Genomic DNA, 16,923 nt, shown 5'->3' with positions numbered 1-16,923 from the left:
ATTGCCAAAATAAAGAAGGAATAGGTAATATGTGGTACAAGATTATTCAGTGGTCCCATATTACGATTATTACCCGTAATCTAATTATTGACAAGCATGATACTCAAATTAGTGGTAGGGTTGATATTTGAGGAATTTACGATATAATTTTCAGTTTTTAGAAGAAATCTATGTAAGCAATTAAGTAATTTTTTGAGCACAGGCAGTCTCAAACGAGACAATTTAATATTAGTCAGGACCATAAAAGATGTGATGACTCTACACTGTTGTGGCTTAAACTTGACTATATGGACTTGAGCTTTTTCCATGAATCCTTAGTTCAATTTGCACGAAAGACGGACTACAACGGCTTTGGTATACCATAATTCAAAGCTTAAGTTCAATCAATCATTAGAAACAACCTCTGTATTATCTAAGGGGTTAGCACGTAAACTTGACATTTCAACCCCGTTCATATTAATACCCTACATAACTTAGCTTATAGTATTAGGGTACATAAGAATGATTAATTCCATGTGAAATCAACAAATGATTTTCCACCTACATAACTTATATTACGGCATCAATTTAATAATTCCACTTATTTGTCTTTTTGTATGTAACATAAAGAATTTTCCACAACCATAAACGCACCAAACACAATTAGCAAATTTTATACTCAAAACAAAAGAATTTCATTGGAGAAGACAAAGGAGTACTATTGCAATTTCCTCACCTTAAATCAAACTCTGCCACTCAACTGAGATTTCATTGGAGAAGAAAAAGTACCGCTTCTAGAATCACTTTCCAGAAATTTCTGGGAAAACATAAAATCAAATTGTACTCTGCATTATTCAAAAATTACAAAAAAATATTATAAATGAAAAGAGCACAAAAATTACCATGGTTTTATGAAACGAAGAAATCTGCGAGAATCAGTAAAATACTGAAGGTGCATAAAATTATTGTGGCTAAATCAATGCTGCTAAAGTTGCACATTAACCTGTCTGAAAATTCTTGATTTTTTTGTTGTTAAATGGTACTTCATGGGCGGCTCAATTTAAGATGAAGTAAACAAAATGCTGGTTTTGGGGGTAATTTTTGTGCTACACAGCCTAGAGCATATAGTTGCCGCCTGCCACCCTTGCCACATGTCCCTAAATAAATTTGAGTATAATTTATGAGTAGTATTAAGTCCAATCCTTTCAACTAAAATATGAGATTTAATAGTCATTAAGACAAACAACGTAGATAAGATTTGATCCCAAATATTAAGTCGTATCTCAAATCTCAATACTTTAGCTAAGGAAGTTAGTTGATCATCCACATTTCTTCAAGATGGTTAGGTAGTTGGGCTCCCATCACATATAAAAAGCAAAGCATGCCAGATTAGCCTGAGGCCCTGAGCTCAACCGGCCTAGGAGTAAAATCTAGCAAGTGGGTCATGGTCCATGTATCCAAATATGAGTTCAATTCGTAGCCCAATCCAAAACTAAAGAGACCCAATCCTACCTGATTTGGCCTACTTTATACTCTATGAAACATATATGATTAGAGTTTCAGACATGTTTGCACCTCAATGTTTTACTTAACTGTCACAAACTCTGATCAATTTTTCTTCTAATTTTCTTTCAAGTTATCCAATAAAAATCGTTTGAATGTCAAAAACGCACGATTCAGTCAAAACAAAAGATGAAAACTTACTGTATCTAACGAACGAAGCTCCACTTTAATCGCAGCACGCACTTGTCGTATTAGATTACCTGAAAGACAGGGAATCAAGAAAATCAAGCAAAGTATAGTCAGAATTGCTTTGTTAAGGGCAGAGACATTCATGCAGGGAAATGTCAGCAATGATATAGGCTAAATTATAAACATTGAATTTTATCATACGTCAATACTCAAGTCTCAATTTTAAACATCGCCTTCATACTGATTGAAATCACTTGTCATTTGAACTCTTCATTAGACATCAAAGTTTCTAGAAGTTAAATCAGATAAGTTTCACTTAAGTTAATAGAGTTAGCATTGGTATACTACAGATTTGAATAATATGAGTACAGATATGTGAGCATCTCCAATTCCTTAATTTTAAAGAACCAGCAGCAGAATTTGTCTCACAGGAAACAAAAACTATCAATAATTCTGAATTCCAATCATTAAAGTGGTCAAAAAAATGATAATATTATCTATAAAGCACATAAAATTTACAAAACTCAAAGAATGATCACAAAGATCTCAAAAGCATCTAATATCTAGAGTTGTGTATGCAAATAACTATAAACATTTCACTCAATTTCAGAAGTACAATTTCATATCAAATAGAAGCAAACACCAAAGAGAACAGTAATACTATTTACTTCAGATTCAAAGTCTGAATACATCCTTCTGCATATCTATAAGGCTTTCTGCAAGACACAAAATGCAAACCCTACTATCAAGTATCAATAATTTAAAATACAGAGACTCATCGGCCAACATGCACAACAGAACTATCACTAGATACAGTGGCCTGAGATATACTAGATGATGAAGATGACAAAACGGACATAGATCTTCTCCAAGTACCACCAAAGAAATAATTGCTTTGATGGTCATAATCTGAAGGAATTTCAGGCAGAATTGAATCCCCATTAAGGAAGTGGACCGCTTGTCTCATGCTAGGCCTGCTTCCAGGCTTGGGATGGGAACACAGCAGGCCTAATTTCAAGACAAGCTCCATTTCTTCGCCTTGGTAATCTCCTTTCAAATTGGGATCACTTGTCTCAAGAATTGCTCCCTTCTTCCAGCAGTCGTATACCCAATCAACCAAAACAAATTCCTCAGTAGAAAACTCCTGCACGATGTTTGGCCGCCTTCCACAGGCTACTTCAAGTAAGAATATTCCAAAAGCAAACACATCAGTGGCAGTAGTGGATTTTCCTGTTATACTGAGCTCTGGTGCAATATATCCAAATGTTCCAACTACGCGAGTACTACGAGGATTGCTCTCATGATCATATAACCTAGCTAGCCCGAAATCACCAAGCCGTGCATTCATGTTAGCATCCAAAAGAACATTACTTGACTTCACATCACGATGAAGAACGACTTGTTCCCACTCCTCGTGAAGATATAGAAGGGCAGTTGCCACCCCCTTTACAATGTTGAATCTCCAAGACCAAGAAAGGTTGGAGCTCTTACTCTTGAAGAGAAATTTGTCAAGGCTTCCGTTGGGCATGTATTCATACACCAGAAAAAGCTCTCCATTTCTTCGGCAATAACCTAGGAGCTGGACCAAGTTTCGATGTCTTAGACGTCTCATGGTTACAATTTCTGATACAAATTCTCTCATACCCTGCCTTGAATCATGTGAAACCTTTTTCACTGCAATTTGGGTGTGGGTAGATGGAATCACACCTTTATAAACTTTTCCAAAACCTCCAGAACCAATAAGCTCAGAGTCTCTGAAACCCTTAGTAGCTGCATATAGATCTTTGAATGAAAATCTATGAGAAGTACATTCCTGTTCCCATGGTTCCTTCAGCTCTTCATACTTCTTCCTCCATACTGCAAGAGCAACTCCAGCAATTAACCCCAACAACAGTAATAAAACAACAATCATTACTATTACAAGGAATTTTGGCTTGTTTCTGTGGCTTCTAATTTTGGGAAATGGAGGAAGCTTGAGAAAGTCAAGATCCTGGGCTTGACCAATTTGACTCCAACTCAACCTGATATGTAATGCTCAGTTCCAGTAAGACCGGTAGCTGAGGAGAAACCAACATACATAGAATCAAGGAGTACTGAAGAAAGATTAACATGGGTAGATAAGAGATTTTTTTTGGGTTTTGGATGTTTAAGTGGAGCTAACGTCACATTCAGAAGCATCTTCTCTCCATCATAATCTATCCAAATCTTCATAGGTGTTCCACGAAGGCTCACGCTCTTCAATTCTTCATCAGAATAGTACGCCGCTGAAGCAGAATCAATAGACTTTAGGCCATTAACATCAATGCCAACATGGTTGCCATCGATATCTTCAAACATGGGATTTTGAACAATGTCTAGTTCTACAGCAAATATATGATTAGAAATATTGTCATTATTAGAAGCATTGAAAAGCCCTATATATTCTTGAGGAATAGCATACTCAAAGTTCATGGATGAGGAGATAACAAAGGCAAGTCCATGGCCACCATGACCAGGCAGATCAGCATCGATGGCAAATGCAAAAGTTGTGGAAAATGAACGACTTTTGTTGAACTTGAAGGGTTTTGGATAGAAAACATGAGCACTACTCTGCTTTGTAGTGTTGGTCATCTGTAGAAGACCATTAAGGTGGATGTTTGCTAGCCCATCAAGATGAAGTTTGGCTCCTCGGAAGCCATTGTACATGAACTGTTTTTCATCTTGAGCAGAGGTAAGTCGAACAAAAAAATTAAGTACTAATATTAGGTGAAGGTGTGAGCAAGTTTCAGCCATGAAACATAAGAGGGCAATGAGTTTCATTGGTCATCACATCAAAAGTACAAAGAAAATTTGATTTTATAGTCAAGTAAACTCATGATCAGACCACCCAACTGTGTAGATCAGACTTCCCAATTTGATATTATACTCGAGTATCTAATACTTCGAATTTACTTGCATTGTTTTTAGGTGAAAAAAATAAGATAAAACATTTACAAAGCTATGCAACTTCTAATTTCTACAATAGGTATATATGGACCATAATCACGTATGTGAAATGAAGAGCTCGTTCTTAATTTTGTCAAAAGCATGTGGCCTCGTTAGTGAACGGATGACTAAATAAATAAATAAATAAACATTACTCCCTCCATGTTTCAATAAGTGTTACACTTACCAAATTGCCGTATTTTAATAAGGGTTACACTTTTATTTTGGCAAAAAGCTACATTAAAATATCATGTCTTTCTTCTTACGTTCATTACTTTTCAATAAACTATTAACCTCATTATCTATCTTTTACAATTTTTTTATACTCCAACTATCCCACTTACCTCTTATGATATTTAAGTCAATTAAATTGCTTAAAACTATGTACCGGTCAAACCGTAACACTTAAAAAAAAACACGGAGGGAGTATTGTTCTAAGAATGTGCATTGCATTTGAATCCCTCTTAGTCTCCTAATAGGTGGTACAAGAGCATTTATGGGCCTCATAATAATGGCACATTATATGTGGTCATGAATTTTACAAAAAAAAAAATTAGCATAACTTTGGTCGATTAAAAACAATCCTCGTTATATTATCTTAGAGGTAAAATTGCAAATGTACATTTCAAACCAGCTCGATTGGTCAAAGTAGTATCGTTTTGGAGATATTAGTCGTAATAAGATGTGCAAAAAATCATGTGAATCACACCAAAAACAATTTATACTACTGTATTTCATAAACTTTTTCCACAAAGACCACAACTATATTACATAACACACTAAAAACACATAGTAGCAATTTATACTACTACTGTAGAATAAAGAAAATGGTGCATATCGCAATTACCTGACTTTGTAATGGTCAAAATTAAACGCTGCAACAAGTCTGAAATTTCCTCGGAGAAGAAAAAAAGAGCTTCCACAATCCATTTATAGAAATATCTGAAATATCGAAACAAATCATCCATTCACCGTATTACAGTAATTTTTGTTGTAATTCAATAACTGTACAAATAATTATGAATTATTTGAACAATAATTCAACTGTGATACGATGAATACCGCGATAATCAGTAGATTACTGAAGTAAATTGGACAGAGATTAAGGATTTGCGAGTTGAATTGTCTGACATTTCTTGATTTTTATTTTTTTTGTTGGTCAATTAGGGTTTTGCTTGGTATTCAATCGGCTAATTTTCGTGAAAGTAACAAAAGGATGCGGCTAACGTTGAAGTTAAAATGCTTTTTTTGGGATGAATGATACTCGTGGAAGTCGTGTGCAAGTATGCTAGCTATTGCCTTCTATTTTCAAAAAATTATTTGTTTGCTCTGCTGAAATCTGTTCTGCTCTGCTCTGTTTTGCTGAAATCTGCTATGTTCTGCTCTGCTCTGCTTAAAAATAGTACTTCAAAATAGCTGCTTCAATCTGCTCTGCTCTGCCCTGCTCTGCTTCAATTTGCTCTGCCCAGAAGCTCAAAAGAACAAGGGCTAATTATATGTCCTATGTTTTGATTTATCGAGTCTTGTGTGCGACTAGCTACACCGTGTAACACTGATCCAATAATCACTTAACGCTGATCGAATAACCCTTATAACACTAACGAAGTAATCTCAATGATAGTTGGTCACACGATGTGGCCAGCCACGTATAAGAATTTGTGATTGTCAAATTCATGATGATCGTAATTTCCAAACCTTTCAATTGCAAATTTACAATAGTACCTTTACACAAAGGTAGTACTTTTTTCATTCTTGAATGTTATTGCAATTGGAGTTTCATGTTTAACAATGCTTACAAGTTACAAGTGCATCATTTGACCCGCATATTACCAAATTAAAGTGTTGCATTGTGAAAAAAATACAAGTATCACCATTAATTAGTGCAACAAAAGGAGGTAAATGCAGTAAAAATATACATACATGAAGACAATTTGTGACTAAACTTTAACCGACATTACTTTAATAATTATTATTGCCAATGCAATATAAATTCAAATTAGAGGTGATCAAAGTTAGTCCGGCCTGGCCCGATTTTGGGCAGGTTTTTCGGCCCAGAATCAGGTTGGAATTTTTTTTAGGACAGGTATGGAAATGCATTTTATGCATATTTAGTTAATTTTTTAGGCCCAGACTGAAAATGGCCCAAAAAACCCGCACGATTCGACCATTTTGGGCGGGTTTGAGCACAAAAATCCCAGCCCGAGAAGTGGGCTTATTTTTTGGCTTCGGCACGGCCCGTCTATTAATCACCTCTAATTGAAATTATCAATCTATAAATCTCAAAACTATTGATCAAATATAAAAGGAATAGTCCTTAAACCTTTAAAAAAAATATTATTTTTTTTTTAAAAAAAAAGGTTCCATTAATTTAGTATAATTGTGAAATGGGACCTCTCACTCTCATGTCTGTATAACAGCCACAGGCCACAACTCCACAAGAATACAAGATGATTGGGTTGCTAGCTAAAAAAAAAAAAGGCCCATGGAACATGTATGTTAACTATGATCCAATATTGGCCTGTGATGATGAACACGTCCAGGCAGGCATGAACCTCAACTTGTAATTTTGCACTTTTAGTTTGCTTGCATACCACCTTCTTGGCCTTCTTCCTCAACTGCAGAGTAATAGACTAAAAGCATGTACCAGCCATATATGATATCATCGTAAGTAATAAAACTCAACTTGTTACATGTATTGAAAAATTAAATTGGTGGAAATATAAAAATTGAAGCAAAGGAAAATCTTGTGTAGGATAAAGGATACCTTCATGAGCATTGATGGACACCGGGATCAAAGAGGATGATCGCGAAGTCTTCATTGATGAAGGGGAAGATGGCTCTTCACTCTGAAGTAACATAGACACAGCTGTTTTTACTTTCTCTACAACACCCTTTTCAGTAGGACTCCTCCTAGGACTAATTACCTCTGTAATCACTTGAGATAGCACCTTTTCATCTTCACCAGGCTCTAATTTATTTTTAAAGTACTCTTTTAATGAAACACCTTTGTCCCATTTTTGCTCTTCTCTAATGCTTTGAGGACTTCCCATTGGCAATTGTTGGGTATTCGAAGAACTGGTGTTGTTGATGTCGTGGATTGCTTCTGTAGCATTAGCATAAGACTCGGTCTTCTTTGTGATTGGAGATTCCTGCTCTTGCTCTCTTGTGGCATTGATTTTATCATCATCGCCTTCAGTTTTAGTTCTTTTCCCCTCACAAGTGCTTTCTTCAATCACATTTTGAGTTTCAGAAGATTCGTCAACAACAGCTTCTTCTGTCAATAATTCTTCATGATGAGGTAATTTCTCTTTTTGCTTATTAGATTTCCTTTGAGCAATTAGTGTATCGAGTGTGAATTTACTTGGACTAGGGTGTTTTTCTCGTAAATGATTGCCCAAGCTTTGGGCTCGAGGAGCTTCATTGATTGAATCGTCTGATATAGAAGGATTTCCTACTGCATTATCTGAATAACTTTTACCCAAAGTAGGTCTAACAGTCCTGAATCTTAAAGTAGGAAGCTTTTGTTTCACCTCATTATCAATTTGTCTTTTGGCATTGTTGTTGTAAATTTGCTTCTCGGATGCCAATGGATTTGCTCTTTCATGTTTGGTAACTTCTTTAGAACTCTTGGGTTCGCAATTGGATTCATAAGCTAAAGGAAAAAATAGCTTATTAAAAGAATCATTGAAACATAATCTAATTGTATCTTTAAAATTTACATATCCTTCAACTAAGCAATTTAAATTTATATTCAAGTTTTTTAAAAAATAACAGTTTGATGTCAAGACATTGAGACATCCAATTTGATCCTAGAGACTAAAGATGGACTAAAATACAATAACAGTTTGGCCTTGCTTCCTTTTCGCCGTATAAATATTGAGCAGAATTAATTAGTCCAAATCAAGGTTTGAGTTACAGTACCTAGAGATCCAATATTGTGATCATGTTCATCTTCATCTACATAATCTTCCAAGGCAACACCCCATGAAGGTGTACGATTACCATCATCATCATGTCCTGATTTCTTTCTAATTAGAGTTTGTCGCCATTTCTTAGCCTTCTCTTTTACTTTGCCAAGAACAGATAATTTCTTTCCACGGTGTAAGTGGTCGTCTTCTTGGTCATGAGCCCTTCCTACCGTCGACAATGTATTCCCATCGGATGTTGGATTCTGATCAGCTGCGTGCACACATAATTATTCAAAATATTTATGTTACATAACTAACAATAACAACATAATAAAACAAAATAAAAGTATAAAACTAAAAGAGCAATTAAGGATATAACAGTTGATGTAACATACGATGATGAAGTAGTTGTTCAATAGTCTTGACATCCATTTCAGCCATAATTTGAGAATTGAATAAACTGGTTAATCAATTCAAAGACTACAATTAAAGTTGATAATGTAAGAAAAATGGTGTAATATTTGGTTAAAGATGTCTTAGCTCAGCAAGACAGTTACAAACATATGGTTGAGGAAGCACTCTCTTCTAGTTAGCCACTTGGCAAACTATCAATGTTCAAGTGATAAGTTGATTAGTTTTTATAACTAACTTCCTTAACATCTTCCTAAACATCAGCCTCAATCATTGTGAAAAATGGAGTGTTTTCTTTCTTTATCATTTTTTCCCCTCATATTTTGCAAGAAACTCTTTTATTGGAATAAATATATAATCACATAAAGTAGAAATTGAAGCTTAACAATTAAATCATAAATGGATATTATAGGTCGAATACAAAACAATGCTTTAACATCTATATCTATACTTAGTATTTAAAAAGACAAACCACAATCATCTATATGACACATGTCATCATAATTCACCTATATGCCACATAACACATCCATTAATATTTCCTCTTTATACTCCCTTTCAAAGTAAAAGATAAAGTAAAATGTTATTGAATGCTAAAGTCTTTATGCATTCCGAACTTGCAAATTTGAGTAAGAAAATGGAGTGTTCTATTTTCACTATAAAAAAAATTGTACTCCTCTCTATACCCCTTTTAATGTAAAAGTTAAAATAACAAATTATTTAATGTTAAAATCTTTATGTATTCCTAACTTGCAAATTACAAGTAAGAAAATTAAGCAATTTATTACAAAAAATCACCGACACATACAACACAAATAAGCAACACATTTTAAGAAAAATAAAATGAGCTACAAAAGGCTAGTTGTTAATAAAGTCATAATATTGAACATAATAGAAATCACCAATAATTAAACACACTTCCTTTCAAATTGTAATCATCAAAATTAAACAAAATAATTGTGACCAAATTATATTATTAGAAATCAAACTAAATATCAATGACAAATTAAACTTGCAAACTGTTTCGTATAAAATGCAAATATTTAGAAGCATTAAACACCAAACATTATTTAACTAGAAAACACACATACAATCATACACATCATAAGAAGTAAGTATATGCTTGACAAAAATGTATCATCAAGCTAGAAGGAACAACATCTTGGCTTTTATTTATCAAATTTAAGTCTCTAATTTTATCGTCCCTTCTATTGAGAATTAATCTTCTCTCCAATATTTAATGAGTTGCCAAGCTAAGCTTGGTCTAGTAGTAAGATTGTCACCTTCCAACCTTGAGGTTGGGGGGTTCAATCCCCACTAGAGACACTTTGAGGGTGGGGATCCCTTACTCTTCCCCTTTCACTCTCTAAGTGTCTGACTTGCAAATACCGGACCAAAAAAACCGTGAGGGTTGAGGTTCGCTCAGGGTTTTAGTTCAGTTCAGTTCTTAATTTCCTTCTCTCAATCGAAACAGGCCCTTAATCATTTCCGTAAGCTCGTAATAGACTAATTTTGATTCATTAATGAGTTTAAAAGATTTAGACTCAAAACACACAATAGGCCAAATAGAGTAATCTTATTCCCAATTAAAACCCATGACCTAAACAATCTTTAAAGAACAGAAAAAGTACACATATATCACTAAGGAGCGAAGAAAGTACATAAGTGAATCCAGAGATCCACCTGCAGGCTGCGTCACACCGAACCCAACACAAGTTTCCTCTTCCCCTTAAACCCTTTTTCTTATAAAACAAAATCCTCACTTCTTCTCTCTCATTTCTCCTTCTTCCTTCTCTCGCCTCTCCTTATCCCCATTCCGCAATGGCGTCCATCACTCTCCCCGGCGCCATCCGCATCTCCCCCCACCCTTCCTCCGCCGCAAACTCCGCCTCCTCTCGCCGCCCCAAAACCCACCTCCCTTCTTCCTTCCCCAAATCCAACCCCATCAAATCTTCTCTCTCCTCCCACAACAACCCCACCTCCAACAACACCACCAACAACAACCCTTCTTCTTCTTCCAATTCTACCCCCCTTCAATCCCTCCTCTCTCACCCCATTATCTCCAAAACCCTCATCATCTCCATTCCCACCGGCATCCTCCTCTTCGCTCTCGGCGGCGGCAGTGGCGGAGGTAACAATTTTTTCAATGGCGGAGGTGGGGGAGGTGGAGGCGGAGATGGGTTTTGGTGGTCAAAATTCTTCTCTCCCCCTGCTTTCGCCAAAGACGAGGAGACCGAGGGTTGGGATTCTCATGGTCTTCCTGCTAACATTGTTGTTCAGCTTAATAAGCTAAGTGGGTTTAAGAAGTACAAGGTTTCTGATATTCTCTTCTTCGATCAACGACGTCGGTCTACTGTTGGTACTGAGGATTCTTTCTTTGAGATGGTTTCTCTTAGACCTAATGGTGTTTATACAAAGGCCCAGCTTCAGAAAGAGCTTGAAACCCTAGCTACTTGTGGAATGTTTGAGAGGGTTGATTTGGAGGGGAAAACTAATCCTGATGGTTCTATTAAGGTTACTATATCTTTTCTTGAAAGTACCTGGCAATCTGCTGAGAAATTCAGGTTTTATTTTGGTTTTTTCTTTGCTTAATTCTGTTAAGATTTTATTTTTTTCATGTTTTTGTTCAGTATAATTGGAATGTACTACTATGTGATTGTTTTAATTGGATGTTTTGATTCAATTTTGGTTTGTTTAGGAAGTAGAGTAGAGAAATTGATATGGGTATTGGCTTGATTTTAATGTATGTGATTATTGGTATTTAGGTGCATTAATGTGGGGTTGATGCCCCAAACAAAGCCGGTGGAGATGGATCCTGATATGACGGATAAGGAGAAGCTTGATTTCTTTATAAGCCAGGAGAAGGATTATAGGAGGAGGATTGACCGGGCTCGGCCATGCTTGTTGCCCACCCCAATTTACCGGGATGTGATGAAGATGTTGAGTGATCAGGGGAAGGTGACTGCAAGGTCACTGCAGAAGATTAGAGATACGGTTCAGAAATGGTACCATGATGAGGGGTATGCTTGTGCTCAAGTGGTGAATTTTGGGAATTTGAATACAAAGGAAGTTGTTTGTGAGGTGGTTGAAGGGGATATTACGCAGTTGCTAATTCAGTTCCAGGATAAACTTGGAAATGTAGTTGAAGGGAATACTCAATTTCCCGTTGTTTGGAGGGAATTGCCTAAGCAGGTAATATCATTTTAATATTTTGTTGCAAATCCATAGCTATTAATCCTTTTGAACATTTATTATTTGAGATTTGTTGATATTTACAAGCATCTTATAGCGGTACCTTAAGCTGTCATATCAGTGGTCTAAAATGATACCTAAGAAGTTTGATACGTGTAATACCCCTTAATCACCTGAACAAGAAAGGTGATGAAGATGTAATCAGTAATACATGTACTGCTGTGTTACATGTCAAAATTCGAGTTTGGATGAGCATTGGAAACATTTATAAAGTCAATTTGATGTAATTTGAGACTGGCAACTATTCTATTATTTTGCGTGGTTAACACTTAGAATTCACTTCATAAATTGTCAATATTATTAGAACTATACATGGCTGTTGAAAAACAAAGGAAACGAAAATATTCATATTCTGCAGTATGTGCAGGATTTTTAGACCGTTAACTTTCACATATAGAAGTGTACCGGAAAATTTAGGATCAATATGAGGTTAAGCACACAGTTTGTGGAAGTTATAGATTTTCTATTTGATGCATGGCTATACTTAATGATAATTGTGGTGCCTGCTGCTTAGTTTTTACTTTTAAGTTATCTGCTAATATAATCAGAAATGACAAGATAAAATGGCCTTAGTTGCTGATTATGCTGTAATCTAAAGTATTTCTGTGTTATACTAAGCATTAATTAGTTTGTTGTGGTGTCCAATCTTGCAGCTTAGAGTAGGTCATGTCTTTAACATAGAAGCAGGAAAGCAAGCTTTGAGAAACATAAACTCTCTGGGTTTATTTTCTAACATTGAAGTGAATCCACGTCCTGACGAAAAATCTGAAGGAGGAATAATTGTTGAGATTAAGCTTAAAGAACTTGACCAGAAGTCCGCTGAAGTGAGTACTGAGTGGAGTATTGTTCCTGGACGTCAAGGGCATCCAACACTGGTAGGTTTCATTATCTTTTCCTACCAAAACTTATCAATTTTGTATAAGGTTCTGATTTTTTATATTTTTCCTTTGCTGAAACCTCCCAGGCTTCTATCCAGCCAGGCGGCACTGTCTCCTTTGAACACCGAAACATCAAAGGTCTCAATAGATCATTCCTTGGCTCAGTGACCACCAGTAACTTCTTCAACCCGCAGGTAATAATACTTATAATTACAGGTCATAAAAAAATTCGTTTTCTTTATTATACTTACCAAAAATTAATGCACCAAGTGATACTAGTTGCAACCTGAAAAGTGGTTCATCTCTTGTCCCTCTAAGCACGACTGTTCCATTAATATGTTTCCCATCATGGTCCTTAGCCTTCATATCCCCTTGGTCAGTTAGTTAATGCTCATATTAGTTAGTCTGTGTTCAGTGATTATCTGTATTTATAGCTAATTCTATTTCAAAGATCAGTATTATTCTCAGGAATGAAGATGTTCAGTCCACTCTTTTGTGTTTCACCTCCTGGGGATGTTATTCTTCTGGTTCTAACTAAGCACATTTTCAGGATGATCTTGCTTTCAAGTTCGAATATGTGCATCCATATATCGATGGTGTATATAGTCCTAAAAACCGCACTTTCCGAACAAGCTGCTTCAATAGTAGAAAGCTGAGTCCTGTGTTTACCGGAGGCCCAGGACTGGATGAAGTTCCTCCTATCTGGGTTGATAGGTCTGGTGTGAAAGCTAATATTACTGAGGTTGGTACTTGATTCTGAATTTGACTTTGCTTGCCTAGCTCTGTATTTTTTCTTTCACTCATATAGTCATATTAGTTATGACTTATACTTTTTTATTGTCACTTTTGCAGAATCTTACCCGGCAGAGCAAGCTTACTTATGGGCTTGTGGTTGAAGAGATAACAACACGAGATGAAAGCAGCCATATTGCCATTGCAGGTCAAAGGGTGTTGCCCAATGGTGGAATTAGTGCTGATGGACCCCCAACAACTTTAAGTGATACTGGTATTGACCGAGTGGCATTCTTACAAGCAAATATTACACGAGATAACACAAAGTTTGTAAATGGAGCTATAGTTGGTGATAGAAATGTGTTTCAGGTAACTTTTTTATCCTTCCTTTTTGATCAGTTTCTCCCACTGTACTTTGTCAATGCACTATTATTAATATAGCTGTTACAGGAATGTATTAGACATAGTACCCCAATTTACGATTCCTTTAAGTCTCTATAGTCATAAAGATTGACTGACAGATGAAACACTATACTATTGCTATGAACACCTTAGAAACAGACGGGAATTTTCCTTGTTCAGAAGTGGTATAGCATAATTTCCTCTTTTGCACATTGTGGGTTTCACCTATTATCTATGCGACATTCCAATTTAAGTAGCTTAAATCACATTCCAATTGAAGTTTTTCTAAATTAAAAAAAAAAAAAAATCTAGTTTGTATAGATTGGTTACAATGATTGCCACTCTTGTAATCTCATATTCTCTCCCTAGGAACATTGCCTCTTGTACTGGAAAACGAAATTCCAATGCAATATCAGTTTAGCAACATGATATTCTGGAAACTACTAAAGTGCTCAGTGCCATGAAGGGGTGGGGGATTTGTTTTGTTTGTTTGGGGCGGGGGGGGGGGGTGAATTTGAAAATTATGTATGGTTGTGAATGAACCCTTGAGGTTGAGCATATGCTCTCTGTTTAATGTCCCATGTCAAACTTGCCTAGTGCAGTAATGAATACTCCAGTTTGAAGTTTGAGTTTTCTGAGGTCTGACCCTGTAGTAATATTTTAATGAATATGGTAGTTTGTTAGCTGTATTTACCAGATATATGTTGGAATTTCTCAATCAATAATAAGTTGGTTTAAGTTGAGGATGTCAAATGGTACTCAGTAGTTACTAATTGTGGTAATATATAACTTTTTGGAGACATCCAAAAAGGAGCTTGAACAAACATTAGCCGAAATGGAAAAGGAGGTACAATCCTCTTATGTCATTGATGATATAGCTTTACAAATTAATTAGTACTTTCTGTGTTCTCCCATTAGGGTATTAAGATAAATTTGTTATGTAGTATCAATTTATCGTACTACCTCCATTCTAGGCTAAATACAACAGTTTGATTGGCACACTCTACCATTAATATCTCTAATCATCTTCTATAAAAAATACAAAGCTGATGTGCTGAATATAAATTGAGATAAATCTAACATCTTATATGCTATGTATTAACATTTATATTTATATGTTAATAAAAAGAATTACAGTCAAAGCAATAATGTCTTCTTTTTTTCCTCACTTAATGGGTGAGAAAGCAAAAAGTGATAAACTTACATGGTAATCAAAAACTAATTCCTGACGGAAATAATTCTTTTTAGCAATTGCCAAACTTTTGCATAGGGAGCAACCTACAGGGGGTAAAGTTGCATTTGTTTGAATCTCCTTAAAAGCTTCTTGGACTAAGTGTTGTTTAAATCAGTCAATGTTTGAAGGGAGGAAGAGGGTGGGAGGTCAATGCTCTAGTATGGTGGTGTGCTGTGAGATGTGACAAGATTTCATGGCAATAAGTCAAAATTGGCCGGGCATCTATTAACCAGCGTGATTGCTTATGCTGTTTTAACTTTCATTGGTGCATTTTTCAGACTTGTATGAATCTTCATATGCAAAGAAAAACTTAAACTTGATTTGATTGTCTTTTGATTGCAGGTGGACCAAGGCTTGGGCATAGGCAGTAAAAACCCACTCTTCAACCGCCATCAACTAACATTAACTAGGTTTCTTCAGTTGAAGAACGTAGAAGAAGGTGCTGGGAAACCACCACCGCCTGTACTTGTCCTTCATGGTCATTATGGTGGCTGTGTGGGAGACCTTCCTAGCTATGATGCTTTTACCCTTGGAGGACCCTATTCTGTGAGGGGTTACAACATGGGAGAACTTGGTGCAGCTAGAAGCATTCTTGAGGTAAGTTTCTAATCAGCTATAGTCATCTTCAGTTCTTCACAGTTTTATTTTCGGCAGCACTCAGCACAGTATCAATAGGCAAATATTGATGACATGATTAACATAGATGAATCTTTATTGAAATTTATGAGAAAGACGCATATCAACTTGATATAATGTATGGCCTTCTATCATATGAGAAGTGATAGTTGTGTTTTATTGTGCTAAGATAGAGATGCATAACTTGAAATACTAGTGTTGGCTAACATTTTCTTTTTTTTTTTTTTTTTTTTTTTTTTTTTGTCCACAGCTTGCTGCTGAATTGCGGATACCTATCAAAAACACACATGCGTATATCTTTGCAGAACACGGAAATGATCTTGGAACTTCCAAAGACCTCAAGGGCAATCCTACTGAAGTTTATAGAAGAATGGGTCAAGGCTCATCTTATGGAGCTGGTGTCAAGCTAGGTCTTGTGCGAGCTGAGTATGCTGTTGATCACAATTCTGGTACTGGAGCAATATTCTTCCGGTTCGGGGAAAGATTTTGAGCTCAGTATAGTTTTTGTTTCCAATTGTGCCTTAATAAAACTTGAGGTTAATTTAGCTTTTGATAGATTTGTGTAGAATGGAGAGGCCAAATTAGTTTTTTGAAGGTAAATGGCGGATTTCTAGGAAAGATTGTTTGTTGATTTCTTGTGGGTAGTAAGTAAATCAGAAATAAGAACTGATGTTTTTTACTGTTCAGTATTCAATATTTCAATTGAAAGGGTATTTTTTCTGCGTTGATGTCAAAAGGATAATTTCTATTATTATGGCATATATGAAATGAACAAGACACTTGTCCTGATGAACATTTAGTATGTTGATTTCTTGTTCAAATTCAAGTTATATAT

General features: G+C 35.8%; 1 protein-coding gene and 1 pseudogene across 1 annotated transcript; one reads left to right on the top strand and one right to left on the bottom strand.

The window, feature by feature from the left end:
* Positions 1-2,247: 2,247 nt before the first annotated feature.
* On the bottom strand, positions 2,248-5,972 carry LOC110683343 (annotated as a pseudogene).
* A 4,680-nt stretch (positions 5,973-10,652) lies between these two features.
* LOC110683341 (protein TOC75-3, chloroplastic-like) lies at positions 10,653-16,883 on the top strand. Its single transcript, XM_021859690.1, has 8 exons — positions 10,653-11,518; positions 11,720-12,146; positions 12,860-13,081; positions 13,171-13,278; positions 13,635-13,826; positions 13,937-14,185; positions 15,795-16,049; positions 16,339-16,883. Exons 1-8 carry the CDS (start codon positions 10,776-10,778, stop codon positions 16,576-16,578), a joined length of 2,436 nt encoding a protein of 811 aa, XP_021715382.1. The 5' UTR covers positions 10,653-10,775; the 3' UTR covers positions 16,579-16,883.
* Positions 16,884-16,923: the final 40 nt, after the last annotated feature.

This window comes from Chenopodium quinoa, unplaced genomic scaffold, assembly GCF_001683475.1.
Source record: "Chenopodium quinoa cultivar QQ74 unplaced genomic scaffold, ASM168347v1, whole genome shotgun sequence".
NCBI lineage: Eukaryota > Viridiplantae > Streptophyta > Magnoliopsida > Caryophyllales > Amaranthaceae > Chenopodium > Chenopodium quinoa.
Note: the sequence above shows the minus strand (reverse complement) of the source record. Positions and strands in the feature narration are given on the sequence as shown.

Coding starts and splice junctions, on each gene's coding strand:
- LOC110683341 (XM_021859690.1), top strand. CDS start 10,776: ATGGCGTCCATCACTCTCCCCGGCGCCATCCGCATCTCCCCCCACCCT. Junction 11,519..11,719: donor CAATCTGCTGAGAAATTCAG/GTTTTATTTTGG, acceptor ATTGGTATTTAG/GTGCATTAATGTGGGGTTGA. Junction 16,050..16,338: donor CAGCTAGAAGCATTCTTGAG/GTAAGTTTCTAA, acceptor TTTTGTCCACAG/CTTGCTGCTGAATTGCGGAT.